Below are 22,459 nucleotides of genomic sequence, written 5' to 3' on the forward strand. Positions count from 1 at the left end.
GAGAGAGAGAGGGCGCGAGCGAGAGAGAGAGGGCGCGAGCGAGAGAGAGAGGGCGCGAGCGAGAGAGAGAGGGCGCGAGCGAGAGAGAGAGGGCGCGAGCGAGAGAGAGAGGGCGCGAGCGAGAGAGAGAGGGCGCGAGCGAGAGAGAGAGGGCGCGAGCGAGAGCGAGAGGGCGCGAGCGAGAGCGAGAGGGACAGAGCGAGAGCGAGAGGGACAGAGCGAGAGCGAGAGGGACAGAGCGAGAGCTGAGAGCGACAGAGCGAGAGCGAGAGCGACAGAGCGAGAGCGACAGAGCGAGAGCGAGAGCGACAGAGCGAGAGCGAGAGCGACAGAGAGAGCGACAGAGCGAGAGCGAGAGCGACAGAGAGAGCGACAGAGCGAGAGCGAGAGCGACAGAGCGAGAGCGAGAGCGACAGAGCGAGAGCGAGAGCGACAGAGCGAGAGCGAGAGCGACAGAGCGAGAGCGAGAGAGACAGAGCGAGAGCGAGAGAGACAGAGCGAGAGCGAGAGAGACAGAGCGAGAGCGAGAGAGACAGAGCGAGAGCGAGAGAGACAGAGCGAGAGCGAGAGCGAGAGACAGAGCGAGAGCGAGAGCGAGAGCGAGAGCGAGAGCGAGAGAGACAGAGCGAGAGCGAGAGCGAGAGAGACAGAGCGAGAGCGAGAGCCAGAGCGAGAGCGCGAGAGCCAGAGCGAGAGCGAGAGAGACAGAGCGAGAGCGAGAGAGACAGAGCGAGAGCGAGAGAGACAGAGCGAGAGCGAGAGAGACAGAGCGAGAGCGAGAGAGACAGAGCGAGAGCGAGAGAGACAGAGCGAGAGCGAGAGAGACAGAGCGAGAGCGAGAGAGACAGAGCGAGAGCGAGAGAGACAGAGCGAGAGCGAGAGAGACAGAGCGAGAGCGAGAGAGACAGAGCGAGAGCGAGAGCGAGAGAGACAGAGCGAGAGCGAGAGCGAGAGCGAGAGCGAGGAGACAGAGCGAGAGCGAGGGAGACAGAGCGAGAGCGAGGGAGACAGAGCGAGAGCGAGAGAGACAGAGCGAGAGCGAGCGAGACAGAGCGAGAGCGAGCGAGACAGAGCGAGAGCGAGCGAGACAGAGCGAGAGCGAGCGAGACAGAGCGAGAGCGAGCGAGACAGAGCGAGAGCGAGCGAGACAGAGCGAGAGCGAGCGAGACAGAGCGAGAGCGAGCGAGACAGAGCGAGAGCGAGCGAGACAGAGCGAGAGCGAGCGAGACAGAGCGAGAGCGAGCGAGACAGAGCGAGAGCGAGCGAGACAGAGCGAGAGCGAGCGAGACAGAGCGAGAGCGAGCGAGACAGAGCGAGAGCGAGCGAGACAGAGCGAGAGCGAGCGAGACAGAGCGAGAGCGAGCGAGACAGAGCGAGAGCGAGCGAGACAGAGCGAGAGCGAGCGAGACAGAGCGAGAGCGAGCGAGACAGAGCGAGAGCGAGCGAGAGAGAGAGAGACAGAGCGAGAGAGAGAGAGAGACAGAGCGAGACAGAGCGAGAGCGAGCGAGAGAGAGAGAGAGACAGAGCGAGAGAGAGAGAGAGAGCGCGCGAGCGGGAGGGGGCGCGAGCGGGAGGGGGCGCGAGCGGGAGGGGGCGCGAGCGGGAGGGGGCGCGAGCGGGAGGGGGCGCGAGCGGGAGGGGGCGCGAGCGGGAGGGGGCGCGAGCGGGAGGGGGGGCGAGCGGGAGGGGGGCGAGCGGGAGGGGGGGCGAGCGGGAGGGGGGGCGAGCGGGAGGGGGGGCGAGCGGGAGGGGGGGCGAGCGGGAGGGGGGGCGAGCGGGAGGGGGGGCGAGCGGGAGGGGGGGCGAGCGGGAGGGGGGGGCGAGCGGGAGGGGGGGCGAGCGGGAGGGGGGGCGAGCGGGAGGGGGGGCGAGCGGGAGGGGGGGGCGAGCGGGAGGGGGGGCGAGCGGGAGGGGGGGCGAGCGGGAGGGGGGGCGAGCGGGAGGGGGCGCGAGCGGGAGGGGGCGCGAGCGGGAGGGGGCGCGAGCGGGAGGGGGCGCGAGCGGGAGGGGGCGCGAGCGGGAGGGGGCGCGAGCGGGAGGGGGCGCGAGCGGGAGGGGGCGCGAGCGGGAGAGAGAGGGGGCGCGAGCGGGAGAGAGAGGGGGCGCGAGCGGGAGAGAGAGGGGGCGCGAGCGGGAGAGAGAGGGGGCGCGAGCGGGAGAGAGAGGGGGCGCGAGCGGGAGAGAGAGGGGGCGCGAGCGGGAGAGAGAGGGGGGCGCGAGCGGGAGAGAGAGGGGGCGCGAGCGGGAGAGAGAGGGGGCGCGAGCGGGAGAGAGAGGGGGCGCGAGCGGGAGAGAGAGGGGGCGCGAGCGGGAGAGAGAGGGGGCGCGAGCGGGAGAGAGAGGGGGCGCGAGCGGGAGAGAGAGGGGGCGCGAGCGGGAGAGAGAGGGGGCGCGAGCGGGAGAGAGAGGGGGCGCGAGCGGGAGAGAGAGGGGGCGCGAGCGGGAGAGAGAGGGGGCGCGAGCGGGAGAGAGAGGGGGCGCGAGCGGGAGAGAGAGGGGGCGCGAGCGGGAGAGAGAGGGGGCGCGAGCGGGAGAGAGAGGGGGCGCGAGCGGGCGAGAGAGGGGGCGCGAGCGAGCGAGAGAGGGGGCGCGAGCGAGCGAGAGAGAGGGCTGCGAGCGAGCGAGAGAGAGGGCGCGAGCGAGCGAGAGAGAGGGCTGCGAGCGAGCGAGAGAGAGGGCGCGAGCGAGCGAGAGAGAGGGCTGCGAGCGAGCGAGAGAGAGGGCGCGAGCGAGCGAGAGAGAGGGCGCGAGCGAGCGAGAGAGAGGGCGCGAGCGAGCGAGAGAGAGGGCGCGAGCGAGAGAGAGAGAGGGCGCGAGCGAGAGAGGGCGCGAGCGAGAGAGGGCGCGAGCGAGAGAGAGAGAGGGCGCGAGCGAGAGAGAGTGAGGGCGCGAGCGAGAGAGAGAGAGGGCGCGAGCGAGAGAGAGAGAGGGCTGCGAGCGAGAGAGAGAGAGGGCGCGAGCGAGAGAGAGAGAGGGCGCGAGCGAGAGAGAGGGCTGCGAGCGAGAGAGAGAGAGGGCGCGAGCGAGAGAGAGAGAGGGCGCGAGCGCGAGAGAGACAGAGCGAGAGCGAGAGAGACAGAGCGAGAGCGAGAGAGACAGAGCGAGAGCGAGAGAGACAGAGCGAGAGCGAGAGAGACAGAGCGAGAGCGAGAGAGACAGAGCGAGAGCGAGAGAGACAGAGCGAGAGCGAGAGAGACAGAGCTGAGAGCGAGAGAGACAGAGCGAGAGCGAGAGAGACAGAGCGAGAGCGAGAGAGACAGAGCGAGAGCGAGAGCGAGAGAGACAGAGCGAGAGCGAGAGCGAGAGCGAGAGCGAGAGAGACAGAGCGAGAGCGAGGGAGACAGAGCGAGAGCGAGGGAGACAGAGCGAGAGCGAGAGAGACAGAGCGAGAGCGAGCGAGACAGAGCGAGAGCGAGCGAGACAGAGCGAGAGCGAGCGAGACAGAGCGAGAGCGAGCGAGACAGAGCGAGAGCGAGCGAGACAGAGCGAGAGCGAGCGAGACAGAGCGAGAGCGAGCGAGACAGAGCGAGAGCGAGCGAGACAGAGCGAGAGCGAGCGAGACAGAGCGAGAGCGAGCGAGACAGAGCGAGAGCGAGCGAGACAGAGCGAGAGCGAGCGAGACAGAGCGAGAGCGAGCGAGACAGAGCGAGAGCGAGCGAGACAGAGCGAGAGCGAGCGAGACAGAGCGAGAGCGAGCGAGACAGAGCGAGAGCGAGCGAGACAGAGCGAGAGCGAGCGAGACAGAGCGAGAGCGAGCGAGACAGAGCGAGAGCGAGCGAGACAGAGCGAGAGAGCGAGCGAGACAGAGCGAGAGCGAGCGAGAGAGAGAGAGACAGAGCGAGAGAGAGAGAGAGACAGAGCGAGACAGAGCGAGAGCGAGCGAGAGAGAGAGAGAGACAGAGCGAGAGAGAGAGAGAGAGCGCGCGAGCGGGAGGGGGCGCGAGCGGGAGGGGGCGCGAGCGGGAGGGGGCGCGAGCGGGAGGGGGCGCGAGCGGGAGGGGGCGCGAGCGGGAGGGGGCGCGAGCGGGAGGGGGCGCGAGCGGGAGGGGGCGCGAGCGGGAGGGGGCGCGAGCGGGAGGGGGCGCGAGCGGGAGGGGGGGCGAGCGGGAGGGGGGGCGAGCGGGAGGGGGGGCGAGCGGGAGGGGGGGCGAGCGGGAGGGGGGGCGAGCGGGAGGGGGGGCGAGCGGGAGGGGGGGCGAGCGGGAGGGGGGGCGAGCGGGAGGGGGGGCGAGCGGGAGGGGGGGCGAGCGGGAGGGGGGGCGAGCGGGAGGGGGGGCGAGCGGGAGGGGGGGCGAGCGGGAGGGGGGGCGAGCGGGAGGGGGGGCGAGCGGGAGGGGGCGCGAGCGGGAGGGGGCGCGAGCGGGAGGGGGCGCGAGCGGGAGGGGGCGCGAGCGGGAGGGGGCGCGAGCGGGAGGGGGCGCGAGCGGGAGGGGGCGCGAGCGGGAGGGGGCGCGAGCGGGAGAGAGAGGGGCGCGAGCGGGAGAGAGAGGGGGCGCGAGCGGGAGAGAGAGGGGGCGCGAGCGGGAGAGAGAGGGGGCGCGAGCGGGAGAGAGAGGGGGCGCGAGCGGGAGAGAGAGGGGGCGCGAGCGGGAGAGAGAGGGGGCGCGAGCGGGAGAGAGAGGGGGCGCGAGCGGGAGAGAGAGGGGGCGCGAGCGGGAGAGAGAGGGGGCGCGAGCGGGAGAGAGAGGGGGCGCGAGCGGGAGAGAGAGGGGGCGCGAGCGGGAGAGAGAGGGGGCGCGAGCGGGAGAGAGAGGGGGCGCGAGCGGGAGAGAGAGGGGGCGCGAGCGGGAGAGAGAGGGGGCGCGAGCGGGAGAGAGAGGGGGCGCGAGCGGGAGAGAGAGGGGGCGCGAGCGGGAGAGAGAGGGGGCGCGAGCGGGAGAGAGAGGGGGCGCGAGCGGGAGAGAGAGGGGGCGCGAGCGGGAGAGAGAGGGGGCGCGAGCGGGAGAGAGAGGGGGCGCGAGCGGGAGAGAGAGGGGGCGCGAGCGGGAGAGAGAGGGGGCGCGAGCGGGCGAGAGAGGGGGCGCGAGCGAGCGAGAGAGGGGGCGCGAGCGAGCGAGAGAGAGGGCGCGAGCGAGCGAGAGAGAGGGCGCGAGCGAGCGAGAGAGAGGGCGCGAGCGAGCGAGAGAGAGGGCGCGAGCGAGCGAGAGAGAGGGCGCGAGCGAGCGAGAGAGAGGGCGCGAGCGAGCGAGAGAGAGGGCGCGAGCGAGCGAGAGAGAGGGCGCGAGCGAGCGAGAGAGAGGGCGCGAGCGAGCGAGAGAGAGGGCGCGAGCGAGAGAGAGAGAGGGCGCGAGCGAGAGAGGGCGCGAGCGAGAGAGGGCTGCGAGCGAGAGAGAGAGAGGGCGCGAGCGAGAGAGAGTGAGGGCGCGAGCGAGAGAGAGAGAGGGCGCGAGCGAGAGAGAGAGAGGGCGCGAGCGAGAGAGAGAGAGGGCGCGAGCGAGAGAGAGAGAGGGCGCGAGCGAGAGAGAGAGAGGGCGCGAGCGAGAGAGAGGGCGCGAGCGAGAGAGAGAGAGGGCGCGAGCGAGAGAGAGAGAGGGCGCGAGCGCGAGAGAGAGATAGGGCGCGAGCGAGAGAGAGAGAGGGCGCGAGCGAGAGAGAGAGAGGGCGCGAGCGAGAGAGAGAGAGGGCGCGAGCGAGAGAGAGAGAGGGCGCGAGCGAGAGAGGGCGCGAGCGAGAGAGAGAGAGGGCGCGAGCGAGAGAGAGAGGGCGCGAGCGAGAGAGGGCGCGAGAGAGAGAGAGAGGGCGCGAGAGAGAGAGAGAGGGCGCGAGAGAGAGAGAGAGAGAGAGAGAGAGCGCTCGAGAGAGAGAGAGAGAGAGCGCTCGAGAGAGAGAGAGAGAGCGCTCGAGAGAGAGAGCGCTCGAGAGAGAGAGAGAGAGAGCGCTCGAGAGAGAGAGAGAGAGAGAGCGCTCGAGAGAGAGAGAGCGCGAGAGCGCTCGAGAGAGAGAGAGAGCGAGAGCGCTCGAGAGAGAGAGAGAGCGAGAGCGCTCGAGAGAGAGAGAGAGCGAGAGCGCTCGAGAGAGAGAGCGCGAGAGCGCTCGAGAGAGAGAGAGAGAGAGCGCTCGAGAGCGCTAGAGAGAGAGAGCGCGAGAGAGCGCGAGAGAGGGAGAGCGCGAGAGAGGGAGAGCGCGAGAGAGGGAGAGCGCGAGAGAGGGAGAGCGCGAGAGAGGGAGAGCGCGAGAGAGGGAGAGCGCGAGAGAGGGAGAGCGCGAGAGAGGGAGAGCGCGAGAGAGGGAGAGCGCGAGAGAGGGAGAGCGCGAGAGAGGGAGAGCGCGAGAGGGGAGAGCGCGAGAGGGAGAGCGCGAGAGGGAGAGCGCGAGAGGGAGAGCGCGAGAGGGAGAGCGCGAGAGGGAGAGCGCGAGAGGGAGAGCGCGAGAGGGAGAGCGCGAGAGGGAGAGCGCGAGAGGGAGAGCGCGAGAGGGAGAGCGCGAGAGGGAGAGCGCGAGAGGGAGAGCGCGAGAGGGAGAGCGCGAGAGGGAGAGCGCGAGAGGGAGAGCGCGAGAGGGAGAGCGCGAGAGGGAGAGCGCGAGAGAGGGAGAGCGCGAGAGGGAGAGCGCGCGAGAGGGAGAGCGCGAGAGGGAGAGCGCGAGAGAGGGAGAGCGCGAGAGGGAGAGCGCGAGAGAGGGAGAGCGCGAGAGGGAGAGCGCGAGAGGGAGAGCGCGAGAGGGAGAGCGCGAGAGGGAGAGCGCGAGAGGGAGAGCGCGAGAGGGAGAGCGCGAGAGGGAGAGCGCGAGAGGGAGAGCGCGAGAGGGAGAGCGCGAGAGGGAGAGCGCGAGAGGGAGAGCGCGAGAGGGAGAGCGCGAGAGGGAGAGCGCGAGAGGGAGAGCGCGAGAGGGAGAGCGCGAGAGGGAGAGCGCGAGAGGGAGAGCGCGAGAGGGAGAGCGCGAGAGGGAGAGCGCGAGAGGGAGAGCGCGAGAGGGAGAGCGCGAGAGGGAGAGCGCGAGAGGGAGAGCGCGAGAGGGAGAGCGCGAGAGGGAGAGCGCGAGAGGGAGAGCGCGAGAGGGAGAGCGCGAGAGGGAGAGCGCGAGAGGGAGAGCGCGAGAGGGAGAGCGCGAGAGGGAGAGCGCGAGAGGGAGAGCGCGAGAGGGAGAGCGCGAGAGGGAGAGCGCGAGAGGGAGAGCGCGAGAGGGAGAGCGCGAGAGGGAGAGCGCGAGAGGGAGAGCGCGAGAGGGAGAGCGCGAGAGGGAGAGCGCGAGAGGGAGAGCGCGAGAGGGAGAGCGCGAGAGGGAGAGCGCGAGAGGGAGAGCGCGAGAGGGAGAGCGCGAGAGGGAGAGCGCGAGAGGGAGAGCGCGAGAGGGAGAGCGCGAGAGGGAGAGCGCGAGAGGGAGAGCGCGAGAGGGAGAGCGCGAGAGGGAGAGCGCGAGAGGGAGAGCGCGAGAGGGAGAGCGCGAGAGGGAGAGCGCGAGAGGGAGAGCGCGAGAGGGAGAGCGCGAGAGGGAGAGCGCGAGAGGGAGAGCGCGAGAGGGAGAGCGCGAGAGGGAGAGCGCGAGAGGGAGAGCGCGAGAGGGAGAGCGCGAGAGGGAGAGCGCGAGAGGGAGAGCGCGAGAGGGAGAGCGCGAGAGGGAGAGCGCGAGAGGGAGAGCGCGAGAGGGAGAGCGCGAGAGGGAGAGCGCGAGAGGGAGAGCGCGAGAGGGAGAGCGCGAGAGGGAGAGCGCGAGAGGGAGAGCGCGAGAGGGAGAGCGCGAGAGGGAGAGCGCGAGACGGAGAGCGCGAGACAGAGAGCGCGAGACAGAGAGCGCGAGACAGAGAGCGCGAGACAGAGAGACTGAGACAGAGAGAGTGTGAGTAAGAAAGTTGGAGCATGGTTTATTATTTTTATTTAGATCCGGTTTTGGTTTTAAGTATAATAAACCAACCTCTTTCTTGCCTAAACTCAAGAAAACCTGTCCGATTAGTTATTTTATGACCATAGCACCTAAAAGGGTAAACACTCACTGAATTGGTAAGCACCTTCACTGTTTAAAGAAATAAACCCTGTTGCAGTCAAACAGGGAAAGGGACAAGAGGGGAGCCTTTCGACCCCTCCTCACCTGATCGTAACAGAGCATTGTTAAGTTGAATTCAATAAATTGGGCAATTTGTGGACGAGCATAAAAATTACAAGAGCTGATGGACTGTCATTAAAAACCCAACTGATGCCCTCTAGGAAAGAAAGCCTGCCACCTTTGCCTCCTCCAGCCTCCATGTGACTCTAGTCTTACACTACATGGTTGACTCAATGCTGTCAGGGTAATAAATGCTGCCTTGTCAAAGTTGCCCATATACAAAGAATAAAAATGGTTTGGCACACTGCTATTTCTCATGCTAAATAAAAGGTGTGTGTCCAGGACCATACTGTTCATGTGCATTGCACTGTGCAGAGAACACCAAGATAGACTAGGTGTGTGCCATAGTTTTTACTAGGCTGTTGGAGATTATGGTGCCTAGCTTGTAACTTTTTACACACTGCAATCCAGGTGCTGCTGGCAATTAACACAGGGCTGACTAACTCGGTGATGTATTCCCACACTTAACGCTTCCTTTGCGCATTTAGTAGCTACCCTCCCCAATCAAAAACATCCTCATAACCTTCCATTACAGATTTCACAAGGACTTACACTCCATCGTTGTTAAAGTGAGGTGCTCTGTGTTGACACAGCCATTTTTTTTAATATAGCACAATGGCACAATGCACCCAGCTGGATTAGGAAAGAATTTGCATTCATTATAATGACTCATCACATCTCTCAGCAGTGTCTCAAAGCACTTCACAATGTAGTAATATAATTACAATATAAATATAACCTTGCTGTTCTATTTGACCCATGACAAGCTACCGACCACATATCTGCACCAAGACCACCTATTTCCATCGCCTGACTCTGCCCCATTTCAACTCATCTGCTGCTGAAACCATCATCCATACCTTTGTTTCTTCTAGACTTGACTGTCCCAATACACTAGTGGCTGGCCTCCCACATTCTACCCTCCATAAACTTGAGATCATCCAAAACTCTGCTGCCCATCTCCTTATTCCCAGCAAGTCACCAAGGTGACCAAGCAAGTGGATGAGGGTAAACCAGTGGATGTGGTGTACATGGATTTTAGTAAGGCATTTGATAAGGTCCCCCATGGTAGACTTATGGAGAAAGTCAGGAGGCATGGGATAGTGGGGAATGTGGCCAGTTGGATTAAGAATTGGCTAACTGATAGAAGGCAGAGAGTGGTCTTAGATGGTAAATACTCAGCCTGGAGCCCAGTTACCAGTGGCGTGCCACAGGGATCAGTTCTGGGTCCTCTCCTGTTTGTGATTTTTATTAACGACTTGGATGAGGAAGTCGAAGGGTGGGTCAGTAAATTTGCAGATGATACAAAGGTTGGTGGAGTTGTGGATACCGAGGAGGGCTATTGTCGTCTGCAAAGGGACTTGGATAGGTTGCAGTGCTGGGCTGAAAAGTGGCAGATGGAGTTTAACCCTGAAAAGTGTGAGGTCGTCCATTTTGGAAGGACAAACACGAATGCAAAATACTGGGTTAACGGTAGGGTTCTTGGGCATGTGGAGGAGCAGAGAGACCTTGGGGTCTATGTGCATAGATCGTTGAAAGTTGCAACTCAAGTGGATAGGGCTGTGAAGAAGGCATATGGGGTGTTAGCGTTCATTAGCAGAGGGATTGAATTTAAGAGCCGTGAGGTGATGATGCAGCTGTACAGGACCTTGGTAAGGCCTCATTTGGAGTACTGTGTGCAGTTCTGGTCGCCTCATTTTAGGAAGGATGTGGAAGCCTTGGAGAGGGTGCAGAGGAGATTTACCAGGATGTTGCCTGGAATGGAGAATAAGTCTTACGAGGAAAGGCTGAACATTCTAGGCCTCTTCTCATTAGAACGGAGAAGGATGAGGGGTGACATGATAGAGGTTTATAAGATGATCAGGGGAATAGATAGGGTAGACAGTCAGAAACTTTTTCCCCGGGTGGAGCAAAGCGTTACAAGGGGTCATAAATTTAAGGTGAAGGGTGGGAGATATAAGGGGGATGTCAGGGGAAGGTTCTTTACCCAGAGAGCGGTCGGGGCATGGAATGCCTTGCCTGGGGAAGTTGTTGAGTCAGAAACTTTAGGGACTTTCAAACGGCTTTTAGATAGGTATATGGATAAAGGAGAATGATGGGGTATAGATTAAATTGTCCTTGACAGAGGACAAAGGATCGGCACAACATCGTGGGCCGAAGGGCCTGTTCTGTGCTGTATTTTCTATGTTCTATGTCACTGACCTACATTGGCTCTCGGTTAAGCAACACCTCGATTTTTAAATTCTCATTGATGCTTTCAAATCCGTCCATGGCCTTGCCTCTCCCCATCGCTGTAATCTCAAGTCCTACAATCCTTAGATGTGTTCCTCCAATTCTGGCATCTTGAGCATTCCTGATTTTAATCACTCCACCATCGGTGGCTGTGCCTTCAGCTGCCAAGATCCTAAGCTCTGGAATTCTCTCCCTAAATCTTCCCACCTTGTTAGCTCTTTTTCCTCCTTTAAGATGCTCCTTAAACCTACCTCTTTAGCCCAGCTTTTTGACATCTTGCCTAACACCTTGGTATCAAACTTTGTTTGAGGCCACTCCTGTGAAGTGCCTTAGGATGTTTTACTACATTAAAGTACAAGAATGAGAGGGGATCTCATAGAAACCTATAAAGTTCTAACAGGACTAGACAGGCTAGACGCAGGGAGGATGTTCCCGATGGCTGGCGAGTCCAGAACCAGGGGTCACAGTCTCAGGATACGGGGTATGCCATTTACAACCGAGATGAGGAGTAATTTCTTCACTCAGAGGGTGGTGAACCTGTGGAATTCTCTATCGCAGAAGGCATTGGAGGCCAAATCATGAAATATATTCAAGAAGGAGAGAGATATATTTCTTAATGCCAAAGGGATCAAGGGATATGGGGAGAAAGCGGGAACAGGGTACTGAATTAGACGATCAGCCATGATCTTTTTTGAATGGCGGAGCAGGCCCAAAGGGCCGAATGGCCTACTCCTGCTTTCTATGTTTCTAAAGACGCCATTTAAATGCAAGTTTTTGTTGTTGACAACTAAAATAGAACTAAAAAGTCAGATTTATACTGGTTAAGATGGCTCGTTAAGTCCTTGAGAAGTGTTAAAGGCTCGTTGCTGATGGATTGCCTGCAGTTTCTTTTTGTTGTATGTGAGATTTTGTTGGCTGCAAAGATTACATATTTCAAGGTGGCATGGTGAGTTTGTTGAAGTAGATTCCACAGCACAAGCTCAACAGTCAGCATTACTAAACATGGTATTGTCAGTGTTTCTCCAAAGTGATTTGCTGGCCTACCTAGGCAGTACTTTGAATCTATCAAAAACGAAAGCTTCATAACAATGGCATAAAATCCCAGCTCCTTAAAAAGAGCCAAACATCTTTTCTGTAATCAATTGTGATGGAACACTTAAAATAGCTTAACAACTTTCTAAAAGTTTCACTTCCTGTCAACTCTTTCCCACAGATAGCAGACAAAATAAACAACCCTCTTTGAAACTAAACTGACCCCCTTACACTAATGTTGTGAAATCTCCACAGTGACTGGAAACACTCCATGTGAACTAGAGCTATACGTCTTGCACAGCAACAGGCCAGATAGAAACAACAGCGTTGCTCTCCTACTACTGTTCAGCTCCTAACAAGGTATGGGGCCACAGATATACCAACCCACCCGGACTTTGCATCAAAGTGTCCATTCAAAGTAAACCATAGCAAGTGTTTTTCAGAGTGGAAGAGACAGTAGCATGTGCGCTGTTTTTGCCCAAGAATGATACTGATACTGATGCAGATTACTTAACAGAATGGTCAGATTTTAATTCATTACCTCACAACAGTTGATGGCTCCGGACAATGATAGTCTCAAATGGCAGCTAAAAGGACACCTTTGGTAGGATACAAAGGCAGATCCCACACACCACTCGAACTTATATGGCGTTAATAAAGGCCTTTTCAGCTTATGAATTTGGCACCTTTTAGCTCAACACCTGCAGAAATCACTTTTTCTATAATTAGAACAGGTAGAGCTAGAGGAAAAAAAAGTGTGACAAGGATATTGTTTTAAAAGACCAAACTAAAGCTGAACATAATAGCAAGATAACTGAAGCCAGCACAAATGAGGATTTAACTAAAATAAATTACATAGAATTATATAGAATTTTACAGCACAGCAACAGGCCATTTGGCCCAAACTGGTCTATGCCTGTTCCTATGCTCCGCACGAGCATCCTCTCACCCTATTTTACTTCAATCTATCAGCATAACCTATTTCTTTCTTGTGTTTATTGAGCATTTATGCTCTACACCTCAACTGCTCCATGTAGCAAGTTCTCATTCTCATCAATTTCTGTACAAAGAAGTTTTTCCTCAATTCCTTATTTATTTATTAGTGACTATCGTATTTATGGCCCTATTTTTGGACTCCCTCAGAAACAGAATCATCTCTATGTCTACCCTACTGAGCTACTTCATAATTTTTCTTTTCCACAGAAAGGAGCCGCAGCCTGTTTAGTCTTTGACAGTTGCATCCTCTCTGTTCTGGTATCATCTTTTTTGCACCATCTCCAATGCTTCTATATCATTTTGCAATATGGAGACCAGAACAGTTCACAGCACTCCAAATGTAATCTACCAAGGTTCTAGCTGTCTTCTAACTAAGGAATGACCAGTTAATGAATACTGAATCTTCTTCAGGAGGGCAATGCTCCCTTGGTGTCTCTATCCTCCTTGATTCCGCAGAGAACAACTGAAAGAAGTCTCGATCTACTGTGTTTGAGAATTTTATGCACATTAAGGTGAGGGATGTCAATGCTGAGAAAAGTAATAATTTTCTGAGTATTTTTGATTAAAAAAAAACAGAGGGGGCTGATCCGGTAGTGCAGTCTTCCAGAAGACATTTGATAAAGTGCAATATAATAGACTTGTTAGCAAATTTGAAGCCCATAGGGTTAAAGGGGCAATAGCAGATTGGGATACAGAACTGGCTAAGAGATAGAAAGCAAAGTAACAGTAATAGTGAACCTTTATTTTACAAACTGGAGGGAAGTGTACAATGGCGTCCCTCAGGGGTTGGTATTAAGACCATTGCTCTTTATCACACATTTTAACTATCTGGACTTGGATATACAGGGCATAATTTTAAAGTTTGCAGATTACTATATTTCCAAGTTGCGTGTCATCAGTGAGCAGGATTGTAGCAGACTTCAGAAGAACATAGACAGACTGGTGTAATAAAAGCAAAATACTGCAGAAGCTGAAAATCTGAAATAAAAACAAGAAATGCTGGAAATACTCAGCAGAACTCTGATGAAGGGTCACTGACCTGAAACGTTAACTCTGCTTCTCTCTCCACAGATGCTGCCAGACCTGCTGAGTATTTCCGGTATTTCTTGTTAGACTGGTGAAATTGGCAGACATATGAAACTTAATGCAGAGAAGTGTGAAGTAATGCATTTTGGGAGGAAGAATGAGGAGAGGCAATATAAACTAAATGGTACAATTGTAAAAGCAGGTGCAGAAACAGAGAGACCAGAGGGTTTGCATACATAAATCTTTGAAGATGGAAGGATAAGTCGCTAAAGCTGTCAAAATTATAAGGAGTTTTGATAGAGTTAATGAGGAGAAACTGTTTCCACTTCGAAGTGGGTGTGTTGGGAACCAAAGGGCAAAGATTTAAGATAAATTAAAGAACCAGAAGGGATAGGAGGAGAATATTTTTTAATTTGTTTTTTTTTAAGCACAAAGTCATAATCTAGAATGCATTGCTTGGAAGGGTGGTGGAAGCAGATCTCATAGGGACTTTCAACAAGAGAATAATACTTGAAAACGAAACATTTGCAGAGCAATGGGAAAAGAGTAGGGAAGTGGGACTCGCTCTAAGAGGTGACACAGATGCAATGGGCCAAATGGCCTCCTTCTGTGCTGTATGATTTTCAGTGCAGGCACTCAATGTCAGAATCAGACATTCCCAAGGTCAGGAATATTCATGCAGAGTAAAGCTCCCACTCCTCTATCCCAATCTCAGAGGAACATCACCTATTGCACTAGGAGCAGTTTTGCGCTGTGGGCCAAAACGCACTACAAACTGAGCAGAGACTGGCCAAAATCATGTTGTGTAGGATCCTTTTAACTGACAGACAGTACGGGAGTCTTGCACTTCATTACTGTCAGCTGGATTCAAACCCAAAGTCCCAGAGACAACAGGCCAGCATGCACTATCCCATCATCACACCTTTTAAACAGAAATTGAGGCAACAAATTACAGCATGTTCCTTAATTCACAGGAAGCAGCTGAGCAAACTGGGAAACCTACTGCTGCTCTGAATTCAACATGACCATCTCGGTGGCATTACCGAAACATAAACGCAGCATTAGAGAGAGAGAGCTATTTAGTCCTGACATACATTCAAGTGAGAACATGGTGTGTGATGAGCTGGTCGGGTCAGCTGCACGAAGAGCTGCAGCACCTGCACTTAGTCCTAAAGTGCGAGGCTGCCTGTGGGTTTTCCATCAAAGTACTGCACAGTAGACTGAGCAAACGGTTTTTTAGTGTTCTTAGTTCAGATGCTTCATTATGGCTCAAAGCCCTTCAGCTATGAACAAACATTCAAACACACTGCAATTAAGAAATGATACCACATTGAGCATTTAATTAACAGTAGCAGGGGAATTCAGTCAAGCATTAAATTGATCTAAAAAAAGGAGGGCTTTTAATACATAAATAGACACTCACTGTGCAAGTTCCAGGCTAAACAGTACTCTGACTCCTGTCGGCTATCACTTTCTGAATCCGTTTCAAAGTCCTGTGGAGATCCTCTTGTACTCCTGTTAAAGAGTCTTATGGCCAAGTTCTCAAGTTTTTGCAAGGCAGAGGACATCTTCGACCCTTTGTGATCAGCAGCTTGTTGGCAGGTCACCTCTGAACACTGATTCATGATTTCAAAACATAGATCCGTAGGATTCTTCTTTCTTTGGCTCTTGGCATCAACAGTTACAGCAGAGAAAAAGGGAGCTAATTTTACCAGCGAGACTCGAACAACATCCTGGCTTCACTCAGCGAGGCAACTAATGCACAGGCTGGCTGAGCAGTCTGCAGTAAACCGCACACCTTCCTATCATACACATTAAAGTGCAGCAGCCCACAGCAGCACGGATACTGATACACGCTGCTTCCAGCTGGTTATTTAGCGAAAGCAAGAACACAATCAAAACAACTTCCTTCTGGCTGCAAGCCAGTGATTTGATAGCTTCAGGCATGTCGTTCTTTCAGTAAACCTTTAGAAATTCAGGCAAAACACATTCAGTGCCGGGTTTCTGCTGCCTGTTTTGCACAAATCACCGAACAGGCAGCTGCGAGACAGCAAAGAGCAAAGCATGTAATATGACTCTGAAGGCACACTTTGCAGAAATTAGCAAACATGTCAATCTGCATTTAGTACACACCTTTCAAATGTATTCAGTTGTACTTAAAAGCATCTTACACCATTCTCCTCCACCCCAAATCCTCATTTCAGATTTTCAGATCAGGGAAATCAGCCAGAGACTGGGTGACAGCATAGTGAGAGGGTATAAGGGCAAGAGACTTGGGCCACTGGGATTCATACCACTGTAAACGCCCAGAACAAACTCACTCAGTACCAACAGCTATTCAACTCCACAATGAAGCAAGATCAGTTTGGGATTATTTGCCACTTCACTGACACATGTAATGAAGCAGTCACAAGGACATGAGCTACTTACCAGATCAGAGATTCAGGAAGTAATGACGATGACAAACTTGTATCTGTAAATGGAAATTCTGTTTTATGTGGGCAGTGGAGATTTTTTTTAAATATATTGTCATGCTAGGCCCCCACCTGCCAAGAATGAGGCACATGAATTTTGTCATGAACATTGATTTTAAACTGTTACTGGAGTGAAGAAAGGACTTGTTAAACAGATCAGCCATGGCGGGAAAAGACATTTGCATATTAACAGATGGTGAATGGAAGGACAAAGGACCATTCCCTGACACATTCAACCCACAATGGACCTTGATCACCAGGTATTGTGTGTAAGAGGAGCATTCCAGAGACTGCTAAAGTGATACGTGGTCAGACCAGTTAGTCACAACACTAACCTGCTTGGAAAGCTGGGGTTTTCTGAATTGTACAAACAGTTTGAACTCAGAAAGACTGTTTGCTCCTGGATTGAGAAGAGCTCTCCTGTCTGCTCCCATCTCTCTCTCACAAGCCTCTGAATCCACCGAAGACATATGAACACCAAGAGAGAAAAGTTTCCTACAGCGAACAAGGTTTAAGAAGAATACTGGGCCCCAACGAAAAGCAAGGACTCTACAGTGAGCTTGAAGAACCGTAACAAAAACTCTTCAGATATTGCCTCAAACTTTTCAACTTTATTTCTTCTGTGCTGTTCTGACTCTATCTGCATGTGCATCACGTATGCATGCTAGGGTGGGTGTGTCATGTATCCATAGGCATTAACCGAATTAGAATTTAAGTTTAAATGTAATAAATTTCAAACTTTTCTTCTTTAAACCTAAGAAAGCCTGTTTGTGTTGGTTTCTTTGCCTTATAATTGTAAAGCGGTGAACAAGGATTCACCAAGGGGGAGCTAAAAACACTGTTTAAAATTAAACCGTTATGATAAGACCAGGTGAAGGCTGAGAGGGACCCCTATACGCCTTTCTCACCTGGTTGTAACAATATATTCTTTCACGGGACGTGGGCATCGCTGGCTAGGCCAGTATTTACTGCCCATCTCTAATTGCCCTAGAGAAGGTGGTGGTGAGCCACCTTCTTGAACCGCCGCAGTCCACATGGTGTAAGCACACCCACAGTGCTGTTAGGCAAGGACTTCCAGGATTTTGACCCAGCGACAGTGAAGGAACAGCAATATATTTCCAAGTCAGGATGGTGTGAGCCTTGGAGGGGAACTGCAGGTGGTGGTGTTTCCATGCATCTGCTGCCCTTGACCTTCTAGGTGGTAGAGGTCATGGGTTTGAAAGGTGCTGTCGAAGGAGCCTTGGTGTGTTACTGCAGCGCACCTTGTAGATGGTACACACTGCTGCCACTGAGCGTTGGTGAACGGTGAATGTTGAAGGTGGTGGATGGGTGCCAATCAAGTGGGCTGCTTAGTCCTGGATGGTGTCGAGCTTCTTGAGTGTTGTTGGAGCAGCACTCATCCAGGCAAGTGGAGAGTATTCCATCACTCCTGACTTGTGCCTTGTAGGTGATGGACAGGCTTTGGGGAGTCACGTGCTGCAGAATTCCCAACCTCTGATCAGCTCTTTTAGCCACAGTACTTATACGGCTTGTCCAGTTAAGTTTCTGGTCAATGGTAATCCCCGGGTTGTTGATAGTGGGGAATTCAGCGATCATAATGCCAAGTGGAGATGGTTGGATTCTCTCTTGTTGGAAATAGTCATTATTGCCTGGCACTTGTGTGGTGCGAATGTTACTTGCCACTTATCAGCCCAAGCCTGAATGTTGTCCAGGTCTTGCTGCGTATGGACATGGAGTGCTTCAGTATCCGAGGAGTCGTAAATTGTGCAGAACATTGTGCAATCATCAGTGAACATCCCCACTTCCGACCTTATGATGGAGGGAAGGTCATTGATGCAGCAGCTGAAGATGGTTGGGCCTAGGACACTATCCTGAGGAATTCCTGCAGTGATGTCCTGGAGTTCAGACGATTGACCTCCAAAAACCACAACCATCTTCCTTTGTGCTAGGTATGACTCCAAACAGTGGACAGTTTTCCCCGATTCCCATTGACTCCAGTTTTGCGAGGGCTCCTCGATGCCACACTTGGTCAAATGCTGCCTTGATGTCAAGGGCGGTCACTCTCACCTCACCTCTGGAGTTCAGCTCTTTTGTCCATGTTTGGACAAAGGCTGTTATGAGGTCAGGAGCTGAGTGGCCCTGGCCGAACCCAAACTGAGCAGCAGTAAGCAGGTTATTGCTAAGCAAGTGCTGCTTGATGGCACTGTCAACCGCACCTTCTACCACTTTGCTGATGATCAAGAGTAGACTGATGGGGCAGTAATTGACCAGATTGGATTTGTCCTGCTTTTTGTGTACAGGACATACCTGGGCAATTTTCCACATTGTTGGGTAGATGCCAATGGTGTAGTTGTACTGGAACAGCTTGGTTTGGGGGCGTACCCAGCTCTGGTCTTCAGTGCTATTGCCAGAATGTTGTCAGGGCCCATAGCCTTTGCAGTATCCAGTGCCTTCAGCTGTTTCTTGATATCATGTGGAGTGAATCGTATTGGCTGAAGACTGGCACGTGATTCTGGAACCTCAGGAGGCGGCCAAGATGATCATCTACTTGGCAATTCTGGCTGAAAATGGTTGCAAATGTTTCAGCTTTGTCTTTTGCACTGATATGCTGGGCTCTCTCATCATTGCGGATGAGGATATTTGTGAAGCTTCCTACTGTTAGTTGTTTAATTTTCCACCACCATTCACAACTGGAAGTGACAGGACTGCAGAACTTAGATCTGATCTGTTGGTTGCGGGATTGCTCTTAGCGCTATCACATGCTGCTTCTGCCGTTTGACATGCATGTTGTTCTGTGTTGTAGTTTCACTGGGTTGCCATCTCATTTTTAGGTATGCCTGGTGCTGCTCCTGGTATCCCCTCCTTCGTGGAACCAGAGCTGATGCCCTGGCTTGACGGTAATGGGAGTGTGGGATAAGCTGGACCATGAGGTTACAGATTGTGGTTGAATACAATTCTGCTGCTGCTGATGGCTCACAGTACCTCATGGTTGCGCAGTTTTGAGTTGCGAGATCTGTTCTAAATCTATCCATTTCGAACGGTGGTAGTACCACACAACACGATAAAGGGTATACCTCAACATGAAGACAGAACCTTGTCTCCGCAAGGACTATGTGGTGGTCACTTCTACCAGAACCACTGGCTGAAGACAGCAATGCAGAGCAGGACCAGAATCAGGCCAAGGGAAAACGGGAGTGGGAGCAGGATCAGGATTCAGCACAAAGTCGAGCAGGATGAGACCTGAACTAGGATAAGGGAAGCAAAGGAGAGAGGGAAACATGAAAAAGGGAAGGTTTTTCCGTGGAAATTTAGACAGTTTTGAAGGGGTGGGGGGGGTTGAAATTGCTGACATTTATATTCTTTGGTTGTCTCGAAGCATGCTTCTCCCCCCACTCCCCCACCCCAGAAAAAAAAATCTGATTACCACATTGTAAAAGGGCATTTTCCAGTAATTTGGAACTCAGCTTTTACATTAGGTACAGCTGATATGTAAACTACCTCATGTGACTTAGTCATGTGATTATTTTTAGCCTAAATACTGAAACTGCTAATGAACCCAGCCACCTTCATTTGCATCTGTCTGCTATCATCTCATTACAATTACCGCCTTATTTTAGATATCTAACTGGCAAAATATTTCATTTTATTCATTTAAAAATAATTCATCCACAGCAAATGAGGGCCAATACAAGATTCTAATCCCAAATTAATGTTTACACATATTTTTTAAAAAACATGGCAGAAAGCAGATATTGAAAAAAAAGAATTAAAGGCAAACAGAAGATTTGAAACCTGGTCTTTTGGTCCATAGGGCTTTAGCTCTCCACTTACCATTTAATTTTTAAAGATTTAAAAATAAACTGAATTAAAAAAATTAGAAGTTTGACATTAAGAGGCAAATTCTGCGATTTCCACTTTCAAAACTGCATTTAAAAAAAAAATCTCCACACAGCAAAGAGGGGACTTTAACAAATTTACAAAGTACCCAGACATGGGATACCAGGCTGTGCTTTCCCCAAGAACTGACTGGAAGAGTATGAGCTGTCATTTCACACTAAATGTTGTTTCAACTTCATTTTGTGAACATGTTGCATTAAATTAGAAATTGAATTTAGAAAATGAACGAAGAGCTGTAGCCAGTGTACAGAATGTGATAATTTCAGCACCAACACGGATCAAAATGTCCTCTCTCCCTCCACCCCTCAAATTAAATGTGCGTTAATTGCTTCCTAAAGACTTTTGGAAATGAGACAATTTTCAGCACAGTAATTTATGAAATGGTCTTTGTTTTAATACATGCACAGTGAATGAGCCATTCAGAACCCCCTTCTAATAATGGAGTTATGTTATTTGTTAACAATCTGACAAGGCTTTTCAACTGTACAAGGCAACAAGAAAATTCAGCCATGATGGAACAGAAGATACACCAAAGGGAACAGCAATTCAGTAAAACCTCTAAGCTACAGTAGATAGTCAGGGAATGCGGATTTAGACTATACAGGAGCAATGGGCATACTATCATCTGCCATAAACTTCAGCTCATCCAAAACAGCTGCCCATCACCTCCTGTACTCACTGACCAGCAATGTTTATTTTAAAATTCTCATCCCTTGTTCTCAAATCCCTCCTCATCTCTGAAACTTCCTTCAGCCCTACAACCCTCCAAGATCTCTGCAGTCCTCCAATTCTGGCCTGTTGCCCATCCCTGCTTTTAATCCACTGCTGGCAGCCGTGCCCTTAGGCCCTTAGCTCTGGAATTCCCTCCCTATACTTCTCTGCCTCTCTAGCCTCCTTTGACAGGTTTATTGAAACCTACCTCTTTTCTGTCCTAATATGCCTCTGTGTCAAATTTTGTTTGATAACATTCCTGTGAAGCGCCTTGGGATGTTTCACGACATTAATGGGGCTATATAAATGCAGTTTCTGCACAAAATGTGCTAGACATGGGAGGAGACATGAGAGAAAAGCAATATAGTCCCTCACGCCAGGCATACTTGAAATGGAAGCAGGAAAAGCGTTGACTTAAGCAGAACTGCAAAGGTAAGCAGGAAATCGTCTTGTAAATGTGTCCACTACATCCTTTATAGGCAGAGCTGAAAGCAGCACTTGACATAGCTTTCTGCCTCAATCCTGCTACTCAACAATACCACATCAATTTAGTAACTGAATTATTCCATGTCATACACATAAGGGAAACAAGATTAATGAGTTTAAACAAGGTCTAAATAAGAAAAAGCAAAATGCTGCTCATGCTGGAAATCTAAAACAAGAACAGAAAATGTTAGAACCACTCAGCGGGTCAGGCACCATCTGTGGAGAGAACAAGTTGCCGTTTTAAGATATGGAACCTTTGAGAAAACTTAGTTCTCTCCACAGATGCTGCCTGACTTGAGTGTTTCAGGCATTTTTTGCTTTTGTTTCAGGGTTTAATCGAAAACAGACTTCAAAATGTCATGAGCTGCAGATATAGTTTAACTAACTTAATACTGAATTTCCCATAATGTTGCATACAGTGGCTTGGTGCAAACAGTCACTCTCGCTTTACCTGTATCTGCCATCTTCATGTTGCTGGTTCTTTCAGTATTGTTGTCTCTTTTTCTTTCGCCTCTTTAACTCATGTTTTTTTTTATTTAGAGATACAACACTGAAACAGGCCCTTCGGCCCACCGAGTTGATGCCAACCAACAACCACCCATTTTATACTAATCCTACATTAACCTCATATTCCCTACCACATCCCCACCATTCTCCTACCACCTACCTACACTAGGGGCAATTTACAATGGCCAATTTACCTATCAACCTGCAAGTCTTTGGCTGTGGGAGGAAACCGGAGCACCCGGCGGAAACCCATGCGGTCACAGGGAGAACTTGCAAACTCCACACAGGCAGTACCCAGAACTGAACCCGGGTCCCTGGAGCTGTGAGGCTGCGGTGCTAAACACTGCGTCACTGTGCCGCCCCAAACTTTTACGAGGGAGATTGTAGGAGGTGAAAGGAGCTGCCGAGAGCTACAGATTACATGTTCCACTAGCAGGTGTGGGTCGCCATGTATGGCCACAGACTGTATGTTTTAGGTGGTGGGGTTGGGGAGCCAGTCAGGAGGGTGCAGGCAGAACCCATTAGAGCTGAATATTGGGTTGGGTCACTTACTTTCAACAAGGTCATAAAACAAACTCTGGTAACTACAGACCCATTAGACTTACATCAATAACTGACCAAATAAAAGGAAATGACCATTAGGAAGAAACTTGATTGTTATCGGTTATGAAAATAACCTAGCAAATGACAGTGACCATGGTTTAATAAGAGGGCAGATCCTGACAAACTAACCTCCTTGATTTTTCTTTAGAAGGGAAATTATATCCCAAATGGGCATCCCAAGGTATTAGTGCTGGGGCTCCTACTAATTCTGAGCTAATTCAAAAATGTACTACGTTAATCAGATAGAGAAATTTGTCAAGTCTGAAGAAGCCAAGGCGCTACACGAAGACCTAGACCAAATTCACAGATAAAATTCTACATACATAAGCACGAGATGTTACACAAAGAAAGAAAGTGGGGAGCATAATTAAGTCATTCAATGGGGTTGAACGAATGAGAGAAGAGGCTGAAAAGGTCTTGCTGCATCAAGGCAGCAAGGCATTGTTGAGCAGCA

The 22,459-nt window shown here is 52.7% G+C and overlaps 1 protein-coding gene across 3 annotated transcripts in view; it reads right to left on the reverse strand.

The window, feature by feature from the left end:
* The window catches only part of LOC137355609 (cAMP-dependent protein kinase catalytic subunit alpha-like), a 202,941-nt gene that overhangs the window by 147,335 nt on the left and 33,147 nt on the right, over positions 1-22,459 (reverse strand). Inside the window, exon 1 of one of the 3 annotated variants that reach the window (XM_068020929.1) lies at positions 14,751-15,174. The exons of the other annotated variants lie outside the window; for them this stretch is intronic. Coding sequence (XP_067877030.1) covers positions 14,751-14,952 — 202 coding nt within the window. The 5' untranslated portion in view covers positions 14,953-15,174. Of the gene's footprint in view, positions 1-14,750; positions 15,175-22,459 lie in introns of those variants that run through there. 3 annotated transcript variants of the gene reach the window in all.

The sequence above is a fragment of the Heterodontus francisci genome, chromosome 43 (assembly GCF_036365525.1).
Source record: "Heterodontus francisci isolate sHetFra1 chromosome 43, sHetFra1.hap1, whole genome shotgun sequence".
NCBI lineage: Eukaryota > Metazoa > Chordata > Chondrichthyes > Heterodontiformes > Heterodontidae > Heterodontus > Heterodontus francisci.